The sequence below is a fragment of the Sinohyriopsis cumingii genome, chromosome 14 (assembly GCF_028554795.1).
Source record: "Sinohyriopsis cumingii isolate HCF-2022 chromosome 14, ASM2855479v2, whole genome shotgun sequence".
In the NCBI taxonomy this organism is placed as follows: Eukaryota; Metazoa; Mollusca; class Bivalvia; order Unionida; family Unionidae; genus Sinohyriopsis; species Sinohyriopsis cumingii.
This window is the reverse complement of record NC_142974.1, coordinates 81,697,911-81,717,639: the sequence shown is the minus strand read 5'-3', so window position 1 is coordinate 81,717,639 and position 19,729 is coordinate 81,697,911. Positions and strand designations below refer to the sequence as shown.

At 34.4% G+C, this 19,729-nt stretch overlaps 1 protein-coding gene across 1 annotated transcript in view; it reads right to left on the bottom strand.

The window, feature by feature from the left end:
• Positions 1-19,729, bottom strand: part of LOC149784233 (MAM and LDL-receptor class A domain-containing protein 1-like) — a 262,408-nt gene that overhangs the window by 85,711 nt on the left and 156,968 nt on the right. Inside the window, exons 35-40 of the mRNA XM_089932965.1 lie at positions 18,308-18,424; positions 12,768-13,127; positions 11,911-12,069; positions 6,170-6,511; positions 5,003-5,083; positions 117-470 (exon numbers count right to left, since the gene is read on the bottom strand). Coding sequence (XP_089789091.1) covers positions 117-470; positions 5,003-5,083; positions 6,170-6,511; positions 11,911-12,069; positions 12,768-13,127; positions 18,308-18,424 — 1,413 coding nt within the window. The remainder of the gene's footprint in view (positions 1-116; positions 471-5,002; positions 5,084-6,169; positions 6,512-11,910; positions 12,070-12,767; positions 13,128-18,307; positions 18,425-19,729) is intronic.

Here is a 19,729-nt window from a genome sequence, read left to right as displayed (position 1 = left end):
CTCTCTCTCTCTCTCTCTCTCTCTCTCTCTCTATATATATATATATATATTCCATGTAGTCTTGGGATATGATAACTATTGAAGAGGTTGAGTAGAAGAAAATGGACAACACTTACTTGGTATTGGACATTCACCAGGTTTTAGCACCACATTGTCTACAGCAAAATATCCTTTTCCATCATATGCAACAAAATCAACCCAGAATCCAGTTATATTAATCAGGTCAGGGATCTGGATTTGTGTTGACTGCCAATCATCAGCAGAGACTTCCTTCACACCAAACAATTTTTCTGACTGTTCTCCTGATGTCATCTCGAACCTGACAATGACCCTGAATTGAGTTCTCAGCCCATTGTTCTCGTTCAACAAGGCTTTGTTATTAAAAGCAACACAAGCACGGCCTTCGTATACAGCAAATGGGGAACGCAGAACATTTGTTCCAACTGGATCAGATAAAGCCATGAAATGGTCTGAAAAAGTAGTAATAATTTTTCTGCATTCTTGCACAGGATTATGCTGGGTTGCAGTGTATGTTTGCTTGACATCTGCTGTGCTCAAACATTAGAATTGTTTTGATTGTTCGAGGAAATTTTTCTCCATATTTGAACACTCTTTTTTAAAATAAGATATTTGATTTATAATTTATTTACCATATTTATTCATTGATGAGGCCATGCCTAATGGAAAGCATGCTCCCCATTTTGACCATACTTTGGTAAAACTTGAAGGAATAGACATGTCCCCAACTTTTTCACAAATTTATTTGGCAGACCACCTGGTCTTATTATGGGTGAAATACTGTACCAAAGTCTCATACTGTGCCAAAGTACCATAATGTACAAGGTACAATATTGTACCAAAGTCTCATACTGTACCAAAATACCATAATGTACCAAAATCTCATACCATGCCAAAGTACCATAATGTACCAATGTACTATAATGTACCAAAGTCTCATACTGTACCAAAGTACCATAATGTACCAAGGTACTATAATGTACCAAAGTCTCATACTGTGCTAAAGTACCATAATGTACCAAGGTACAATAATGTACCAAAGTCTCATCCTGTACCAAAGTACCATAATGTACCAAAATCTCATACCATGCCAAAGTACCATAATGTACCAAGGTACTATAATGTACCAAAGTCTCATACTGTACCAAAGTACCATAATGTACCAAGGTACCACAGGTACTTGTGCATAAATCAGATCCAACTGCAAATGCAAAGATCCAGATCTGTCATTGCAAAATGTGCCAGTAGAGTCTACTGAGTTTGTTGTTGTTGTTGTGGGGTTTAATGCCATTTTTCAGCACATGTTAGGCCATACATGGTGGCTGATAGAACTAGTGTGGGAAGAAAACACTGGGAAGAACCACCTACACATGGGAAGCTACTGGCAAGCTTTCTCATGTACCCACATTATTAAATTAAAGAAACAACTCAGATCTCATCTTCCAGCACATTATGCAATGACAGATCAAGGTCTATGTTGTTTGCAGTTGTGCTGGACTTATAGGTAAATATTTGTACTGGACTTATAGGTATATAGGTATATGCTTATAGTTATACTGGACTTATAGGTAAATATTTGTACTGGACTTATAGGTATATAGGTATATGCTTATAGTTATACTGGACTTATAGGTAAATATTTGTACTGGACTTATAGTTATATAAGTATATGATTATAGTTGAACTGGACGTATAGGTGAATACACATGTATCTGGTATCTAATAATGCCTGAACAACAATTGTATATCGTTTTCATTGTAAACATGTTTTTGATGAAACACCTGGTGCAGACAGGGCATTCCTTAAACGCACAGTACTGTGTAATTTACCCACCCACCTAAATCTGCCCAAGAAACCAGCTACTTTATGCTCTTACAGACATTGAGAAATCCCCTCCAATTATAATGTTACTATGATTTTAGTATAACTATCAAAATTATACCAATGTTAGAGTAGTATCACTCTAACTCTTGTAATAAAGTCTCTCATGTGCATAGCTATAATCCATATATGCCCAAAGTGTATTATGTGCAATAAACTTTACCCATGCCTCTTGGGCTAACACTGTTAGGATGGGTTCAAGTTGTCAATAAACCTTACCCATGCCTTTTGGGCTAACACTGTTAGGATGGGTTCAAGTTGTCAATAAACCTTACCCATGCCTATTGGGCTAACACTGTTAGGATGGGTTCAAGTTGTCAATAAACCTTACCCATACCTTTTGGGCTAACACTGTTAGGATGGGTTCAAGTTGTCAATAAACCTTACCCATGCCTTTTGGGCTAACACTGTTAGGATGGGGTCAAGTTGTCAATAAACCTTACCCATGCCTTTTGGGCTAACACTGTTAGGATGGGTTCAAGTTGTCAATAACAAAAGAGTATCAATTTTACACTTCATTAATGTTATATAATCAGGATGGGTTCAAGTTGTCAATAAACCTTACCCATGCCTTTTGGGCTAACACTGTTAGGATGGGGTCAAGTTGTCAATAAACCTTACCCATGCCTTTTGGGCTAACACTGTTAGGATGGGTTCAAGTTGTCAATAACAAAAGAGTATCAATTTTACACTTCATTAATGTTATATAATCAATAATAACCTGATGAACATGAAACCAATACTGACAGGCATCATCTGAAAATCAGTTCTAATTCTAATGATAGGTGAAAAAAATATTTAAATTTGTTCTCCCCATTTTACAATGTACTATTCCAGTCATAATAAATAGTATATATATATATATATATATATATATATATATATATATATATATACACACCACTCCCTCGATAACTCGCGCCCTGATAACTCGCAAATCAGCTTATAACATGGTGTCAGGTGTGGATTCCATTTTTTAAACCCAAAAATATCCCAAAAATTTATCCCTATTTGTTGAGCTTGAAGAAAATCGCGATCAAAATTGGTAACAGAAACTTTGATGTATTGCTCATTTTGTCGTTGAAAATGGTAGATAGGACCAGGAAATTTTAATAAACACTATGAAATATCAAATTTAAAAATAGCTCATACAACTTTTTATATTTTCTTTCCAAACGACATTCCTAGTACACCGCAATTAATGATATGTAAGGAAATTTCGATCAATGAAAATGTCACTTATGCCAAGTGGAGGCAGTACTTTAATAAATAAATACAAATTAAATAATTTTTTTATCAATTGAAATTTGTGTTCTAGTTCCATCTTTTAGTTCCTTTTAAGTGTAATCTTCATAAATGCAATGTGTCCTCATGTAATTAAACGTAAAATGCGTCAATCTACCATAAGAGCTATGTCCGCAAGCATTTCTCTGAAAACCTAATTAAGTGCCAACCTTGTTTTGATAACTGAATTGAGGAAGTATTTGTTGTATTGTTGCACTGAATTAAAACCTGGCCTCCTTTGTATTATCATGTTAATTATGTCATTTAAATTAAAAAAAGGAGGTGGAATAATAGAAATGTTAAAAGGCACAAAAATCGGACTAACTTAAAATCTAGCAGCCTCGGTCATATGTCGGGTGAACTCACTTCATTTGATCAATCAAACACTGTAATAAATGTTATTGTGTATGTAACAGAAACTACCTTAAATTAACCGACTCTTTCATAACTGTGATCAAAGATAACAAGGCAGCCAAGCGATATGAATACTTCGTAAAATATTGCGCTTGATTTCACAGATACGGACCATTGTGGGCAAGCGAGGTTCAGAGAATTCTTTTACTGTCATGGTTCAGAGAATTTTTGAACTGGCATTAAAATATCCTCTGGGATGATAAGAAATTTCATTATTACTTTTATTGAAATCACAACATTAACATTGTACTAACTGAACAATAAAAAATTGAGTTTTGACGTAGATGTGTCACGAAGTAAATGTCACATGTTTTTGAGAAGAAAAAAAAAAGGAATCTTGTTTGGTGGTGTATCAACAGTTAGTCTAGTTTCCAAATTATGGACTATCGATTTGGCAAGATACTATTACACACCACTACGGGAACCAGACTCATCAAGAAAACAAAAAGCTGTGATGTAATACACAGATTTTTCGCGTACACGTGATGGTTGTTCAAACCAGTTGGAACGATCTTTCATATGTTGGATATTTTGAAGAAAAAAGGTTATTTAAACAGAATAATGAACAACTTCATTAGAAAAAGCGCATTATTAAAAAATATTATCGACGTGATTTAAAATGAGGATTCAGTCATTAAACAACCCAGTTCCCTAACGCCAGTCCCCCCCCCATGGTTTTCTCAATGTCAAAGTGATTTTTTTTCAATTTTGGGAGGTTTCTCAGTAACTCGCGCCTTGCTTATAGTGTGGTCTATGTTTGTGGACCCGTTGTGCACAAGTTATCGAGGGAGAGGTATATATATATATATATATATATATATATATATATATATATATATATATATATATATATTAGACACCAGGTTGTGCCTGTTCATGTAATTTTGTTTTATTGACTCTGCAAATGTCCTTTGCATATTACAAAGTCTGGTTTATTTAATAAGAAATATTTAATGAAATCATGCTCGCATGACAGAATAATCATAAATAAATGTATAATGAAAGAGGATTTTTGTATAAAAAGATCCTATTGCATTTGCTCAGTTGTAGGTCATGTCCAACTTGCAAACAATATCGACCCTGATCTGTTATCATACACCTTTACATCAGGGTCTATGTTGCTTGTCCTATTATTCCTTATGAACCAAATGCATAGTAGACTGGCAGATCAGATTGTATGCAAATGGATGTCTTTTAATTAAATACACGTGTTTCAAAATAAATAAATATGTGTTTCAAATGTTATGTAAAAACACAAATATTATGTAATTCTTGAAACACATTTATATTACAGTAATGAATGTATGGATGTGTGTGAGTAGTTGCCAGAGCTACTGCAAAAACAGGAACAGAAATACTTGAAAATCAGTGAGACATAAAAGTGGGTAATTTACATTAACTTACTTTTATTGGTACTTGTTTTTCCCCAGCCTCTGTAACCACAATTGAAGTTATCTGCATCAAAATCACATGTTACTGATTGTGCTGGAAATAAATTAAGATTTATATTAGATTTGTGCAGAATGGTATGTATTACCACTGAATAAAAAATAGAATGCATTAAAATTTTATAAAGTTTAAGAATAGTTTTGACTTTGCAGCTCCAAATGATACGTTTATTACCTTAGGGCATCATCTATTGAGTTCTGGATGTAAAATGCAGTGTAGTTCACTGAACTTTTGATTCAAAATGTCATGCAGTACATTGAACTTTGGATTTAAAATGTACTGTAGCACAATGAACTCTGAATGTAAAATGTAGTGTAGCACACTGAACTCTGGATATGAAATGTAGTATAGCACACTGAACTCTGAATGTAAAATGTAGTGTAGCACACTGAACTCTGGATATGAAATGTAGTATAGCACACTGAACTCTGAATTTAAAATCTATTGTAGCACACTAAACTCTCAATAGGAAATGTAGTTTAGCACACTGAACTCTGAATGTAAAATGTAGTGTAGCACACTGAACTCTGGATGGAAAATGTAGTGTAGCACACTGAACTCTGGATATGAAATGTAGTATAGCACAATGAACTCTGAATGGAAAATGTAGTATAGCACACTGAACTCTGAATGTAAAATGTAGTCTAGCATAATGTAATGTTGCACACTGAACTGTGAATGTAAACATCTGTGTAGCACACTGAAGTCTGAATGTAAACTAATAGTATTGCAATTGGTTTCTTTTTCATAATTCACTGCCATGCTCAGGAATTATTTAAAATCCAGCACTGAAAACTTAATTATTTAAATGTACACTCTTTCAAGCTGTAAATTCTTCATGAAGAAAAGTAATAAATTGTTGGATAAAATGTAATTCTACACAGTTTCATTCTATTTATCATACTAGTAATTTAGACCCCAGTCGGCAGACAGTTATTCCAAAGGAGAGCTGAAGTTTATGAAAATTCATGAATGAGGGTTGCGCACAAAAACGTGATGCTATCTTGTAAAAAAAAAAAAACAATAATTAAATACATTGTGGCTTCATAAAAGAAACAATATAGAGAAAAAATAAGAACATTAGGTTCAAATTCAAATTAAGTGAATGTTGTAAGCTCTTACTTGGACAGTCCTCTTCAATCAAACCAACATTATCCAAAGAAATATCTCCGAACATTCCATCTTTTCCTGTGGCTTTGAAATACACAATTCCTTGTTCATTGGCAGGAAGTGGTAGGCATTTTAAGATCCATACATTTCCTCTGTTACAGCAAAGCTGATCCAGAGTTGTCAGTCCGGATTGAGTCTCAAATAATACTGTTAGATTTTCAAAGTCTTCAGTTCTCCCATACATGAGGTAGTCAAAAATCAGTTTTGTTGTAGAGGATGTGTGGACAGGTGGAAACCATACATAAGATACATCACCTGCCCTGCCATATGAGCTATCAACGGTGAGATAGGACCCTGAAATGTGCAGAAGACACTAAAATGTCAATAAAATTATCAAAGCATTCTTGTACAACCAGTTCCATTAGAGACGAATACCACACAAAGGGACCTGCTTTCTACAACCAGGTCTATTAGAGATGAATACATCACAAAGGGACCTGCTTTCTACAACCAGGTCTATTAGAGATGAATACATCACAAATGGACCTGCTTTCTACAACCAGGTCTTTTAGAGATGAATACATCACAAAGGGACCTGCTTTCTACAACCAGGTCTATTAGAGATGAATACATCACAAATGGACCTGCTTTCTACAACCAGTTCCATTAGAGATGAATACATCACAAAAGGACCTGCTTTCTACAACCACGTCTAAATTAGAGATGAATACATCACAAAGGGACCTGCTTTCTACAACCAGGTCTATTAGAGATGAATACATCACAAAAGAACCTGCTATCTACAACTCGAGCTATTAGTGATGAAGGCATCACAAATGGACCTGCTGTCTAAAATTTGCACCATATGGATTTAGGAGGAATTTGTGAAAGAAAACCAAAGGTTATGAGAAGATAGGGATTCAATGGCTATGATTCCTCCAAATGATGACATGGAATGCTTGAAATCCAACACCATCTAGGCATATATAAAGCAAATCAACAAGGGCCACAACTGAGAATGAGAAATGTTTAGCAGACACATCTAGGTCTATGAAAACCTTTGAAACTGCATCAGAGTATGTTGAATGGTTCTTGAACTATCCTTTTTATAAGCAGCATCCCCTTGAAAATATGACATAGATAATGGCCAAAAATCTTGGTCCAAAATGCTATCAAGCCGATATAATATACATCTAACTGTAAGCAACAATGTTCTTACCTACCAAATTCCATCAGAATATGCTGGATGGTTCTTGAGCAATGCTGTTTGCAAACAATATTCATAGTTTCAATGTGAAAAAGACAGGAATATGCTTGTTGTAACATTATACATGTGTAAGTGACCAATCAGAACCTTCTGTGCATGAGTCATAGTTCCAGTGGTACTATCTACAGGCATCTGCCTCTTTGATACCACTCTATGTTAAGACCTCACAGTAGTCGTTTGTATATATTAAAGTTATTGATAGTTAGAACATGGCATCTCATCTTATGTTTTAATGCATTAAAACACGACACTTGTTAAGGTGAATAATTTTGTCTAAATAAGAGTTGACATGAATAAACCCATAAAAGGCACACACAAGTCTTTGAAGACAAAAATAATACCAAATTGTATCAGAGTATATTTAATGTTTCTTGAGCTGTGATGGTTAAAAGCAACATCTCATGTGAAGGTATAAGGGCAGTAGCCCTGTCAAAACTGAACTTGATTCAACATATGCATTAAAAGTCTAGGTCTAGGCAGCAATGTTCACATTAAACTGCACCAAAATATATCAGTTGGTTCCTAAGCTATCTGGGGTACAAGGATCGGCGTTAGTGGAGATTTAAAATTCATGGCAAAAGGGCAACAACTCTGTCAAACTTTGACCTAAGAATATAAAACCTTTAAAAGGCAAATCTGTGTTTCATAGGAACTTTGTTGGTTACAAAGTGTGAATTAAATGAGAGACAGATTAAAAAGGCCAACAGTTCTGTCAAATACTGACCAAAGAATACAAAACATTTAAAGGGCAAATCTGTGTTTAATAGGCAATTCTTCTACCAAATGACATCAAGTTATGTACAAGAGTTGCAGAACTTTGTTGGCTACGAAGTGTGAATAATTGAGAGACAGATTAAAAAGGCCAACAGTTCTGTCAAATACTGACCTAAGAATACAAAACATTTAAAGGGCAAATCTGTGTTTAATAGGCAATTCTTCTATCTAGTGACATCATGTTATGTACAAGAGTTGCAGAACTTTGTTGGTTACAATGTGTGAATAAATGGTGAGGCAGATAAAGTATTTACTATTGCATTCCAGCATCTTGATGCAGGCTAATAATATCCAGTGTTCTTCAACACATAAAGCCATCGATAATATTTATTAAATCATGATATCTACTCAGTTTGGGTTATCCTGAGTGATGGTTGCATTTCTCAAACTTGTCAAAACATATTTTCAATTTTGCATTGTTCATTGTCTGTTGCACATTTAGTAATTGTGCATCCACTTGAGAAAGATGAGTGTGTGCCTGTATTATCATTAGGCAAGTATTACTTTTGGAACATTTTTCATATGGTTTGCTGAAAAGGTTAAGAAAAAGGGTTACATACTTATAGCAGGGAGCTGGCAGTATCTGGTGTCTCCTTATCTGTATATATAGAGCAGCTTCGAGTTGTTAAATGTATATAAAAATGTGTGAAATATGGGTCAGTGACCTAATTTTGCAATGAGAGTAAACTGCATGTCCAGATGCATGTTCTAACCTAACCAAGTGAACAGAATGCAAAAGGCTTGAGTGAAATGTAGCATGCTCCAAACTGTTGTCTAGGACCTAGGAAGGAAGACAGGTTGAGATGTGGTAAAGCTGTAAATATGTATATGCATCTAAATATATGCAGATGCTGACAATAGTTATCGACTAAGTCACAAAGGTGGGCTAAAAATAAACATTTCGTAATGGCATTATTAAGGTATGGTGTATTATTACTGGATTAATTGTTTTGAGGATTTTACATGTTTTACTTTATATATTTTTAGAAACCTTTCATAGAATTTTATCATTTTCTTGTTTTGGGGGATTCAATTATTTTTATAATTTTACATACATGTGATTCTACTGATGGTAGGTAAACATTAACATGTGAAAGGTCTTATACTGCATATAATGTTTTATAGTTGAAATATACCATTTTTTAAAATTACAAGAATTTTTAAAAAAAATTAATTAGAACTCCAAACATGGTATTTTCATGTGTGCTATCAACACATTGGAGAAATCATCCAGAACCAGTCTGCTAATGGAAATGTTCCACCAGTACAACAAATGGTGCATGGGAAGTCCACTATTCAGGAATAATTGACCTGTATATGAAACATGCTCTTAATGTATTAGCTTATTGCTTGAATTTGGGAATTTAAAGCCAAATGTGTGATGTTGTTTTAGTTTTTATAAGTAATTGAGGAACATAAGTTGGTCATTATGTATTCTGAGCCTTTGATCAAACTAAGCTGCCCATGGCTGGAAGAGAGACAAAATGGAGAGGCTTGCCATAATAAATTCTTTTGATTTTTTGGGGTCATGCTACTGCATTGTTTCAAGATGTTTTACAAGGAGTATTTACGGGAAGATCTTGCATTTCTTATTCAAATCACGGCAAAATGCTAATACATGTGCTTTCTCCCAATGCTAAGAAACCACTGGCAAGGAAATATTACAAGCTGAACAGTGCATGGATATTATAATTTAAGCATATGCAGGCAAGCAGCAAAGGTCCATCATTTGCATTGTGTATTTCAGGTCCACCATTTGTATTGTGTATTTCAGGTCCATCGTTTGCATTGTGTATTTCAGGTCCATCATTTGCAGTGTGTATTTCAAACCTATATATCTTTTGTATTTCATGCACAGAAAATAATCTAAATCCTTAGATAACAATATATCATTTAACAGTAATTAAATCAATTAAAATATTAATTTTAAAATTTGAAAGCTGGGATAAATTATTCATTAAAGTATAACTACTTTAATATTTTTCAATGTTAATTTCAAGTTTAAATCAAACTTAGAATTTTTTTAATTTACCTGCAGTGTAGACTGCCAACTGACTTTTGGATCTGAGCCATGAAATGAAAGAAGTCCTTGCGGATAAGACTCAGAAAAATATTTAAAGTCCAAGTCAGGAACTTAGTGGAGGGCTATTGGAGAGCAGTCGGCAACCTTACAAACTCAGTAACAGGAAAACTGAAGCTAGAAGTTCTTTGCTGGCTGAGCATAGTTGTCCCGTCATTACAACATTCTAATGATGATACAGGGAGTTATTACACATTCTTTGCAAAATACAAAGCAATTCAAGGGTAAATCTGGACAGAACTATTGACAACCTGTTAATTGTGAAGCTGGTCACCAGACAGAATATTGTGAAGGCAACTAAAACTGTTATTGGATACTATTAATAAGATATTTGTAGTGAACTATAAGGTAAACAATGTGTCCTCTTTCATTAATTGACAATATACTGACTTGTATTAATTATTTAATGACCAGAATCTAAATCTAATTTGTGTTCAATACTTGCTGCTTTATTATTATGATTTGAAGAGAATATATATTCTGACAAAACGATGAATTAATTAGTTTCAATCCCCTTGAAGAATGCAAAATTCATGCTGATAAAGAAAACCTACACGTTTAAAATCCAATCTACTTATAAAAATTGTTAAATTTACTGCTTTGAGATCCTGGTTCTGTCACATGCATGGTTTACTTTCAAATGGGACCACAGAGCCATTATTATCTCAAGGAACTGTTGAACATACATACATACATACACACATACATACATACATACATACATACATACAAACATACATACATACATACATATATACATACATACATACATACATACATACATACATACATATGTACATACATACATACATACACACATACATACATACATACACACACACACACATACATACAAACATACATACATACATATATACATACATACATACAAACATACATACATACATACATGTGTGTGTGTGTGTGTGTGTGTGTGTGATTTGGATTTTTAATGTAGCTTTAACAATTTTTCAGTCATATCACTATGATGTCTGCAGTGTGACAGTTTATAGTGATGTCTAGCACTGGGCATCATGCTGCAGACATGTAGCATGATGTCCCGCCTAGTCGCATTATCCTGACACCAGGCCGACCAATCCTAACACTAACCTCTTAATGCTGAGAGCCAAGTGAGGGAACTGTTAGTACCATTTTTGTAAGTCCTCCTGCATCCGAGGCAGATGCTTTAACCACCATGCCACTGGAATGGTCCTACATACATAAATACATACATACATGGACACACACACACTGCACATACATACATATGTATACACATGCATACATACATACATACATACTTATCATACATACACACATAGTTATCAATGTTTAACCTTGATTTCATCATGTCGAACTTTCATCAAGGTAAAATAAAAGTAATAGTAAAAACAAAACAAAAATTTTTTTTTTAAAACATTTTATTTTCAAAAGCTCATGGCAGTTTACAATTTAGTATGACTTTGGAAACTGCTGTATTCTTGAGGCCATCATGATGACTGCAAACTTTTACACCCCATTTTTCAATGGTCAATAGCAGAACAAAACCTATGACAGAAAATCAAGTCGAACACAGTTCACAAACTTGAAAAAATGAGTGGAGACTATTTAAAAAAAATGATAATATCTTACCCTTAGAATCATGATCTGCATCCCAACTAGCGCCAGTACCATTAGCAAGTGAGGCTCCTTGGTAAATCTGCCACTGATATAGTGAATCCGCTGTACAGTTAGACTTAAGTCCACAGAGATACGGGTGATTAAAGACACAGATCTCATCCTGAATTCCATCTGCAAGAAAGAAATAGGAAACTATACTAAAAAATACAGAGTTTAATTTAGAATATTAATTGAATAATATGATGACTTTTAGTTAAAAGCATATCAAACACTTTAAAGTGTAAAGAATGTTTTAATAAATAACAAGATGCCTACAACAATCCACAAAACTCAAATTTCCCACAAAAATCTGTAGTGTTGATGAAAAATTTGCATTCTGCACCAAAATCCACAAAAGTAGCCACTTTGCAAAATAGGTGGCAAAAGTTTTGATTGTAACTGGCAAAAAAGATTGGGTTAAAATTGTTTTGGAATTCATACGATATGTCTGATCACAGCATCATCATTCCCATTTCAGGCACACTGGAACTTAAAAACAAATTCACCTTAGTTCTACCAAGTGTTTTCCAACAATGGAACTGGAGAACGAGTTCAGCCAAGTATTCCCCAAATAAATAGCATCTACATTTATACGTAAGAAAAGAATATTTCATGAAATTCCTACACGATTATTCTGTCATAATTAAAATAATATGAAATTTACATGCACAATGCAAATAAAGAAATATTTAAAAATCTCAATTTGAGAAGCTTTAGACATTTTGTTAAAAATTATATACAAGTGCAAAATACTTCACCTCATATTATTCTATAAAAACAATCAAACATCAAGTGGTACCTGATGAGACACAAATTGGTATCATACTTACATACACACTTTTCTGATGAAATTTCTATACTGTCCAGGCCGATGAATGAATCAGGACTAGACCCTCTCTGAGCCGAAAATACAACGGCAGCAGTTTTATAAGTTGAATTTGCATATTCCAAAATGACATTGGCCTGATACCATTTGGATACCTGGTTGCCAGCTAGAAAAAAGCCATGTTTTCTTTGGGCAACATCATTATTGTACACAACAGATACACTTAAACTGCCAACACCCTCTCCCGACATGATGAACGCAAAAGAGACACATTTTGTATCCACACTTAGACTGAAACTTGGTGAGCGCATTTCAGCTACATCCCCCTCACTGCCCTTATATAAACTTGTCCTCATGTAGTTATCTAGGATTAGAAACAAAAATTAACAATAAAATTATGAATGTGTCCATGAGCTGAGTGTCAATAGCAGGTTTTATGTTTTATGCTGTTAGTGAGAACAAAAATCATGAACAATGTGACTGCCAGGTAGTAGATTAATATTTATACTGTTTTATGCTGTTAGTGAGAACAAAAATCATGAACAATGTGACTGCCAGGTAGTAGATTAATATTTATACTGTTTTATGCTGTTAGTGAGAACAAAAATCATGAACAATGTGACTGCCAGGTAGTAGATTAATATTTATACTGTTTTATGCTGTTAGTGAGAACAAAAATCATGAACAATGTGACTGCCAGGTAGTAGATTAATATTTATACCGTTTTATGCTGTTAGTGAGAACAAAAATCATGAACAATGTGACTGCCAGGTAGTAGAATAATATTTACACTGTTTTATGCTGTTAGTGAGAACAAAAATCATGAACAATGTGACTGCCAGGTAGTAGAATAATATTTACACTGTTTTATGCTGTTAGTGAGAACAAAAATCATGAACAATGTGACTGCCAGGTAGTAGATTAATATTTATACTGTTTTATGCTGTTAGTGAGAAAAAAAAATCATGAACAATGTGACTGCCAGGTAGTAGAATAATATTTACACTGTGTTATGCTGTTAGTGAGAACAAAAATCATGAACAATGTGACTGCCAGGTAGTAGATTAATATTTATACTGTTACTGAAAATGAGAAACAGGTCTAATTGTACAGAAAATCTGGTAAGATTGCTGAAATTTCAAAAAAAGAACAGCAGTTGCTATAGTTATTCTTGATGCTGATTTAGATACACTGTCAACAAAGCTTTTAAAACCTTAAAGTGGCTTCCACATCAGCATAAAACTGTTTCAAAAGGATTTACTAGTCTATAAATCCTTATATGGTTGGACTCCTGATTATCTTAAAGGTACTTTTAAATTTGTGGAAAAAGTACTTACATATCAACTTAGATACATATCAAACAACAAGTCATATTTGTCTAAACCTAATGCAGAGTTTTTAAGAAGAGTTTTGCATTTTCCTAGAGCCAAACTATAGAATTCCATACCAACTTATATAAAGTGAGGTGACTCATGCCAAGCTTTCAAATAGCTTCTTAGCCAACATCTACAGAAACAATCATTTGTATGATTTTGTTTAATTCAGTACAACTACTTTTTACAACATTGTTATCATGTACTCACCTATAATGTTTTACACATGTTCACTAAACAATTCGTATGAATCCTGTATGTACTCATCCTTGAAGCTTTGTCAATATTTTGTAGTAGCAATAGATCAATTGTCTATTTTTTAATAGCCATTGTTGTCGAAAGACACCTCATGTTGTAAAAATTGTGGGTTATATATGTATTTATTTACACAAATGCCACTGTAGACAGCCTCATGGAAGATTGGTCAGTTGAACAAATGAGCTTCTTTAGATACAGTTATTGTTATTATTATTATTATTATTATCGGATTTCAAAGGCAAAAAGACCTGAAGTCATATATTTATCATATATACTTGTATCTAAATCTTATCCAACAGCAAACTGCATGTACCCAGAGCTGTCATTGCATAATGTGCCAGCAGATCTGGGTCTATGCAGTACGTTAGGTACAATAAGTAGGGCAAACAGCACACACTATGATCTGCCAGAACATTATGGGACAGCATGGTTTTTGTTTTTTGCCCCTGACTTATACACAAGTATATGTGGTAGGCAGCAGGACAAAGTTTTTGTCATAAAGAATCAGTAATATCAATGTCCTCAAATCATGGACAACCTCATATGTAATACACTGATGAAAACATCAGCATCTGTGGCAGAAGGGGCCCCCAGTGGCCGAGTAGTCTAAAGCGCTCTCCGTTATGGATCACTGATATCTCACCTCTGTCTGCGTAGGTTCGAGTCTCGGATTCGGCCAATGTGGGTATGTGAGAAAGCTTGCCAGTAGCTTCTCGAGGGTTAGTGGTTCTTTCCAGGGATTTCCTGGGTTCTTCCTCCACCATTAATGCTGGCCGCCATGTATAGCCTATCTTGTGCTGAAAAATGGCGTTAAACCCTACAACAACATCTGTGGCAGAACAAATTCCAGATTAATGTTGTATACGTCTGTACAGCTAAGAAGTGCTGATACTCAAAGTGATACAGATCAAGAGAAAATTAAACTTACAGCTTTTAAAAATAAAAATCTGCTATTATGCCTTAAGAATGAAGTAGATCTTGTAATTAAGGATTGAGGTACATGAATGGTAGCTATCTGTCCAAAAATAAAACATTTACCTATCTTGATGACAATTCATTTGCAAAAATCAATCTGACATAATCTACTTCCATCACCCAACAGCTGCAATTCTTTGAATAAACTAAAACCTCTCTTGAGAAACAATGCCTTCTGCCAATGAAATATGGTGTCTTACCTGATTTCATAAAATTACTGAACATGACTGATCACTGTATTAAATATTGGTCCACAAAGAACAGGTGATCCCTCCAAACAATGATCCTTTAAGTGCATGTTATACTCTTTTATTGGTACTTCACTGGTGACACGTCAATTAAACATAAAAATTCCTACCAATTAGTGTAGCAATTTCTTTAAAATTAAAGAAAAACGATTTTTATCCTCACATTATTAGACAGCAAGTTTTGGTTCATAATGAAAATTTCACAAAAAGTATGCTTATGATATTGAAATTATAACAGACCTTGTGCATGCCATGTAATAAAATTTGTCTAATTGACAGATAATCTGTTAACCAAGAGGCTAGTCAAAAGACTGTGTGCATGCCATGTAATAAAATTGGCCTAATTGACAGACAATCTGTTAACCAAGAGGCTAGTCAAAAGACTGTGTGCATGCCATGTAATAAAATTGGCCTAATTGACAATCTGTTAACCAAGAAGCTAGTCAAAAGACTGTGTGCATGCCATGTAATAAAATTGGCCAAATTGACTGACAATCTGTTAACCAAGAAGCTAGTCAAAAGACTGTGTGCATGCCATGTAATAAAATTGGCCTAATTGACAGACAATCTGTTAACCAAGAGGCTAGTCAAAAGACTGTGTGCATGCCATGTAATAAAACTGGCCTAACTGACAATCTGTTAACCAAGAGGCTAGTCAAAAGACTGTGTGCATGCCATGTAATAAAACTGGCCTAATTGACAATCTGTTAACCAAGAGGCTAGTCAAAAGACTGTGTGCATGCCATGTAATAAAATTGGCCTAATTGACAGACAATCTGTTAACCAAGAGGCTAGTCAAAAGAATGTGTGCATGCCATGTAATAAAATTGGCCTAATTGACAGACAATCTGTTAACCAAGAGGCTAGTCAAAAGACTGTGTGCATGCCATGTAATAAAATTGGCCTAATTGACAATCTGTTAACCAAGAGGCTAGTCAAAAGACTGTGTGCATGCCATGTAATAAAACTGGCCTAATTGACAATCTGTTAACCAAGAGGCTAGTCAAAAGACTTTGTGCATGCCATGTAATAAAATTGGCCTAATTGACAGACAATCTGTTAACCAAGAGGGCTAGTCAAAAGACTGTGTGCATGCCATGTAATAAAACTGGCCAAATTGACTGACAATCTGTTAACCAAGAAGCTAGTCAAAAGACTGTGTGCATGCCATGTAATAAAACTGGCCAAATTGACTGACAATCTGTTAACCAAGAAGCTAGACAAAAGACTGTGTGCATGCCATGTAATAAAACTGGCCAAATTGACTGACAATCTGTTAACCAAGAAGCTAGTCAAAAGACTGTGTGCATGCTATGTAATAAAATTGGCCTAATTGACAGACAATCTGTTAACCAAGAGGCTAGTCAAAAGACTGTGTACATGCCATGTAATAAAATTGGCCTAAAAGACTGACAATCTGTTAACCAAGAGGCTAGTCAAAAGACTGTGTGCATGCCATGTAATAAAATTGGCCTAATTGACAATCTGTTAACCAAGAAGCTAGTCAAAAGACTGTGTGCATGCCATGTAATAAAATTGGCCAAATTGACTGACAATCTGTTAACCAAGAAGCTAGTCAAAAGACTGTGTGCATGCCATGTAATAAAATTGACCTAATTGACAGACAATCTGTTAACCAAGAGGCTAGTCAAAAGACTGTGTGCATGCCATGTAATAAAACTGGCCTAACTGACAATCTGTTAACCAAGAGGCTAGTCAAAAGACTGTGTGCATGCCACGTAATAAAACTGGCCTAATTGACAATCTGTTAACCAAGAGGCTAGTCAAAAGACTGTGTGCATGCCATGTAATAAAATTGGCCTAATTGACAGACAATCTGTTAACCAAGAGGCTAGTCAAAAGACTGTGTGCATGCCATGTAATAAAATTGGCCTAATTGACAATCTGTTAACCAAGAGGCTAGTCAAAAGACTGTGTGCATGCCATGTAATAAAACTGGCCTAATTGACAATCTGTTAACCAAGAGGCTAGTCAAAAGACTTTGTGCATGCCATGTAATAAAATTGGCCTAATTGACAGACAATCTGTTAACCAAGAGGGCTAGTCAAAAGACTGTGTGCATGCCATGTAATAAAACTGGCCAAATTGACTGACAATCTGTTAACCAAGAAGCTAGTCAAAAGACTGTGTGCATGCCATGTAATAAAACTGGCCAAATTGACTGACAATCTGTTAACCAAGAAGCTAGTCAAAAGACTGTGTGCATGCTATGTAATAAAATTGGCCTAATTGACAGACAATCTGTTAACCAAGAGGCTAGTCAAAAGACTGTGTACATGCCATGTAATAAAATTGGCCTAAAAGACTGACAATCTGTTAACCAAGAGGCTAGTCAAAAGACTTTGTGCATGCAATACGATAAAATTGGCCAAACTGACAAACAATCTTTTAACCAAGAGACTAGTAAACTGACTTTGTGCATGCAGTATAAAAAAAATGGCAGAAGTGACAATCTGTTAACCAAGAGGTTAGTCAGAGCACATTAATACCCCCAGGTTCTTAAATAATAGATCAAGAAGAGTGTGGCTTTAGAGTAGTTAGTTATTAAATGCAATTGAATAAACATTCATTGACTGACAGACAGTGAAAAGTAGGTTAGGTAGGTGGAACTTGGGGGTTTTGTCAATTTAAATTCTGACTTGATAATTTGTTTTAATCATTATGCCTACCAGTGGCTAGTGCAATTCCATTTTGTTGCCTTAGGTAGTCTCCTTGCCAATGGTATGCAGTTTGATTGATGATGTAGTCACAGTATCTTGGCCTCTCAAAGTCACATGATACAGGATCTAATGATAATAATAGTAGAAAAAGTGAATTAAATCAGTAAACTAAATTATGTCTCATGGAATGGAACATATAAATCAGATGTGGATAACACTTCATTTCTCCTCTATGGACTTCCCAAATCATGACTATCTCAGGAATATCAATATTTTTGGCTATATGTATCACATATGTATCCTGGAATACCAACAATGCTTGAAATTATGTATCAAGTGCATGTATCTTGGAATATTAATACTTTTTGGTTATATGTATCACATGTGTCTTAGAATATCATCAATTGTTGGCTATATGTATCACACATGTATCTTGGAATAACAATAATATCTGGCTATATGTATTACACATTGATAATGAAATATCAATAATATTTAGCTTTATGTATTACACATATCTTGGAATATCATCAATTGTTGGCCAAATGTATAACACACATAATACTGGAATAACAATAATATTTGGCTATAATATGTATCACACACGGATAATGAAACAGCAATAATATTTGGCCATATGCATCACACGTGTCTTAGAATATCATCAATTGTTGGCTATATGTATCACGCATGCATACTGGAATAACAATAATGTTGGGCTATCTCTATCACACGTGCACTGGAATATCAGTAATTGTTTTCTCTATGTAGCACACATATCTTGGAATATCATCAGTTGTTTACTATATGTATTGCACATGTATACTGGATCAATAATTTTTGGCTATATGTATTGCACATGGATAATGAAATATCAATAATATTTGGCTCTATGTATTACATGTATCTTGGAATATCATCAATTGCTGGCTATATGTATCACACATACATCACGATGAGCATACTAAATGAGAATTGTATCTGATATCATTAAAATATATTGTATCTGATCATATCATTAATCAAAAAATATATTGTATCTGATCATATCATTAATTAAAAATAGAGTATCAAGTCAAAATATAGAGTTGCACCATCCCAAACTCTCCCACCCCTGCCAATTCTTTTAGCAAATACCTATATCATTTACTTGGAGGCAAAGGGACAAAATATATCCCAATGACAATTGTTCAGCCAAAGTTCAACACTGAAATAAGGCTCTAATTTATCTCAAGTGTTCAAGTCAGAGGTTAATCTACTACAGGTTTTCAAAATACCTACTGTCTGCATCCCATAACAAGCTAAAATATGTATAATTCCTTAGGTGATGTTTCATCTGTATCCTTCTCTGATTATTACTACCATAACTGATGTCCCCATTTGGAGTGTGACATTGTCAATAATGTGGTTTTGTGACATCGTCAGATCTAT